Here is a 3,519-nt window from a genome sequence, read left to right as displayed (position 1 = left end):
ACACTTAGGTTTAATTGTTAATTATTTAACATTTTGATAACCACATGTGGCTCGCAGCTGCCATATTGGATAGCACAGGGCTAACCCCTTCAGCTTTAGTCCATTACTTTGCAGTGGGGTTGTGAGCGGGAATTTACAGAGGAGTGTAGCTCAGGGCCTGGCACCTGGAAGGGACTGAGTGAGGCGTGCTGTTTACAGTGTTACTAAGTGTAGCAACTGTCTTCAGAAGATAACGGTTAGCAGGCTTCCTTGGTGTCTGGAGAGTGGCAAAAGGAAGTTGAGTTTCATTCATGCCTGGGATGACCAACCTACCCCAAGTTGCCTGCAACCTTCTCAGCTTTAAAACTGGAAGTCTTACATTCTCGGAGCCCCCTCAATCCCAGGCAAAGCAGGACGGTTGGTCACTCTGTTCTTGCTTCAGATGGTTGACCAAAGAGGCCTCTGGGAATGAGTCGTCCTCAATAGGCTCCACTGAAGAGAACCCCCTCTAAACCCTTAAAGGCTGCACTCTGAAATTTGCCAAGTAAATCACCAGGCAAGCCACCTGCCTGCTATGGGCCTCAGTTTCCCTTTTGGAAAGTGGGGGAGGGGATTCCCCTCTTTGCAGAGTGGTTGCAAGAAATTTGGTGGCTGCGTGATTTTTGACTTACTGGAGATTCAATGAGACTTCCTTACTTTGAATTCCTTGGCACACAGTAGGTGGACAGATAATGGCTGCTCTTTGGGGGAACAGTATTACTCAGGCTTCCCTGCTGGAGGCCACCCTGGTTGAGGCAGGCTTGAAGAGAGTCCCCTGGGCGGGGTTGGGGGTGGGGCTTTCTCAGGCCCAGTTCCAGTTGGTCTCTGTGGGCCAGCATCTATCTCCAGCAGAAGTGGTTATGTCTGAAAGCTGCCCAGTGAAGCTATTGTGGGCCAGTGCTGGAGAACAGAGTGGTCCCACGGATGGAGCCAGCAGCCTCTCAATGCCTCTTTAAGTTCAAGTCTCTCTGTGAGAGCGTGCGGGGGGCGGGGGGGGGGGTGTATGTGATGAATCACCAGCCTTGGTTGCTACCCACAATTTTATCAGAGCTCACAACAGTATTTGAAGTCCATTTTCAAAGCCAGCTTTATCTTTGGGCTCAGAATTTCCCACCCTGCAGGCAGGTGAAGAGGCAGATCTAGTTCAAGTCCAGAAAAGGCATCTTGAGTGCTGCGCCTCCCCCTCTCCCCCTCCTCCCCTTCCCCACGGACCTTCCGGGGGTCGCGTGGCCTGCTGCTGCGAACCATGCGTGGCATTGCACGGACTTTCTCCTGGACACCGTGCAAAGTTCATGATATCCCTTCTCTTTATTTTCCTGTTTATTCAGAGCATGTGTAAACACATGGGTTGCCTGGTTTCAGCCTCTCTTTGGCCATTTCATTATTTCTGGAGCCTCTGAGCATCACTGGAAACCTTGGATTTTCTAAATGAATCTAAAAATAAACTCTTTGAAAAAAAATTCTCAAAGTTGGAGAGTTGACACAAGGCACCGTTATTTATTTCTTTTCCTTCCTCCTCCTTCTCCTCTTCCTCCTCCCCACCATCCCTGAACACACAAAAATTTGGGCAGCCAGAAGCAGTGAGGGACTGGGAAGGGCCCCCTGGGCGAACGTCCAGGAGCTTGGACAACCTGGGGTGTTGGTTTGAACCCTGGGCCGCTTTCTCCGAGAGGCGCCCGCTTGGCAACTGGGGGGCTTGGGAGTCTTGGGCATGATTTATGAAAAGCTGCCGCGGGCCAGGGAAGGCGGTGGCTGGGGCACTCCTTGCAAACAGCCGCCTGGAGCTCCTGCAGGGCCGACTTGGACACTCGCAGGCCCCCACCCCCTTCTTTTCGCCGTCGCCCGCTTCGCTCCCTCTCCCAGACTTTTCTCGCGAACAATCAGGGACTTGTGCTGGCGGCCGAAGGAGCCACGGAGCTGGCTGGCCGCGGAGGAGGCGACGTCATGGATTCCTGAGTGTGAAGTTTGCAGGAAAGCCCTTAGTTTTGGAGATGGACGGGATCCAGTGGTTTCCATGGCGCTGGATAAACAGGAGGAAACAGTGAGGGAATCCCGTTATTTTACTGCATTGAAAGCCTATAAACACGGAGCGCGGGGAAGGAAGTCGCGTTGCCTTTGGAGTAAGCCCGATCGCGGAGCCGCGCCGACTCCGCCGCGCCGGGAGCCGGGAGGCGCGCAGCTCCCGGGCCGCTCCGAGGCTCCTCGGCCAGGGCAGCCCCGCGGGCACGCGGTAGAGAAGACGGCGCCCCCTCGGCTGCTGGTCTATACAAACAGACCCCCCTTTCCAAACACCCGCCAAGCCCCCGTCCCCTCCAGATGCAGAGAGAGGCTGCGTTCAGACTGGGGCACTGCCATCCCCTCCGCATCATGGGGTCTGTGGACCAAGGTAACTGACTCTCGATCCCTTCCAGCCTTTTCCGCTCGCTCCTCCCGGCCCTTTCCTGCTGCTCCCGTCCGTCCCGGGCAGCACTTTCGGCTCCGGGCAGAGGTCGGTGTGGGAGGCCCAGGACCCTGCTCGCTCTGGGCGCACAGGTAGTGTGGCCCGCGGAGGGGCGCCCGCGCCCCGGCCAGGGAAGGGACCTTTGGGAAGGCGACTTTGGACAACTTTGCGCGGGGGCAGGGAAGCGTCGCGAGCCGGGATTCCCTGGGCCAGTCTGTCGGGAGGATTTTACCCTCCACGGGACACCGGGAGGGATTCTCGCTACTAACCGCTGGCTGTTTAACCGTTTCAGCACTCAGCTTTTGACAGCAAATGCCATAACGCTGCAGTATTATCATTATTACTTTTTTTTTTTCTTTTAAGAGAACAGGCTTGGCATTTTACTAGATAGTAAGTATAGTAGGGAAGACTGCTTTCTAACAGTTACAGCAGCAGCAGAGGCTCTGGGACATTCAAACCATTTTCTTCCCCTTTTTGGATGTGCCTGCTGGATACAGTCCTCCAGCTACCCCTTTAAAGTGCAATGTACCATCAGTTGTTTGGGGATCTGATTACACTCTACTTTCCCTTTTTCTGCTTTTTTCCCCCTTCTCTTAGACTTAGCCTTAGTGTCACGCCACTTGGATCTTAGGGGAGGGGGTTAACTGGTCGGGATTGCGGAGGGGCTTTGGCTCCACAATAATGAATCGGTCTTTAAAAGTGGAAACGGGCAAAGCGTTGTGTTTTTCAGAGGGGAGCTCGGCGTTGGGGGCTGCGGGGCCCGGCTGCCAAGTGGGAAGGGCTTCGAGAGTGAAGTGAAATAAATTCGCGGAGGAGGAGTTAGCCTCGTGTCATAAAACCAGAGTTGAATGTAGGTTTTGTGCTCTGCGTGGCTGATTACAGTTCTGGGGAGGGGGGAAGAAATGACAATTTCAGTAAATAAGCCTGAGAGGCTTTCTTTTCTTTCTTTTCTTTTCTTTTCTTCTTTCTTTCTTCTCTCTCTCTCTCTTTCTTTCTTTCTTTCTTTTATTTTCTTTTCTTTCTCTTTCCTTTCTTTCTTTTTTCTTTCTTTTTTTTTTTTT

The 3,519-nt window shown here is 53.2% G+C and overlaps 2 protein-coding genes across 5 annotated transcripts in view; one reads left to right on the top strand and one right to left on the bottom strand.

Moving 5' to 3' along the window:
- Positions 1–1,396: 1,396 nt before the first annotated feature.
- Positions 1,397–2,796, bottom strand: LOC119466747. The gene is made up of 2 exons (XM_037727243.1): positions 2,414–2,796; positions 1,397–2,038 (listed from the first exon to the last, which is right to left on the bottom strand). Exons 1-2 carry the CDS (start codon positions 2,794–2,796, stop codon positions 1,735–1,737), a joined length of 687 nt encoding a protein of 228 aa, XP_037583171.1. The 3' UTR covers positions 1,397–1,734.
- Positions 2,123–3,519, top strand: part of NFATC2 (nuclear factor of activated T cells 2) — a 177,868-nt gene continuing 176,471 nt past the window's right edge. For 2 of the 4 annotated variants that reach the window (XM_037727253.1, XM_037727254.1), the window contains exon 1: positions 2,123–2,404. Coding sequence is in view for 2 of the 4 variants with exons in the window: in XM_037727250.1 (XP_037583178.1) it covers positions 2,335–2,404 (70 nt within the window). In the remaining 2 variants the exon portion in view is untranslated. The remainder of the gene's footprint in view (positions 2,405–3,519) is intronic. The other 2 variants (XM_037727250.1, XM_037727251.1) reach the window with 1 other exon arrangement.

Source organism: Cebus imitator, unplaced genomic scaffold, assembly GCF_001604975.1.
Source record: "Cebus imitator isolate Cc_AM_T3 unplaced genomic scaffold, Cebus_imitator-1.0 Scaffold224, whole genome shotgun sequence".
Taxonomy (NCBI): Eukaryota; Metazoa; Chordata; class Mammalia; order Primates; family Cebidae; genus Cebus; species Cebus imitator.
Note: the sequence above shows the minus strand (reverse complement) of the source record. Positions and strands in the feature narration are given on the sequence as shown.

Coding starts and splice junctions, on each gene's coding strand:
- LOC119466747 (XM_037727243.1), bottom strand. CDS start 2,796: ATGATAATACTGCAGCGTTATGGCATTTGCTGTCAAAAGCTGAGTGCT. Junction 2,039..2,413: donor AAGGCTGGAAGGGATCGAGA/GTCAGTTACCTT, acceptor CTGTTTATCCAG/CGCCATGGAAACCACTGGAT.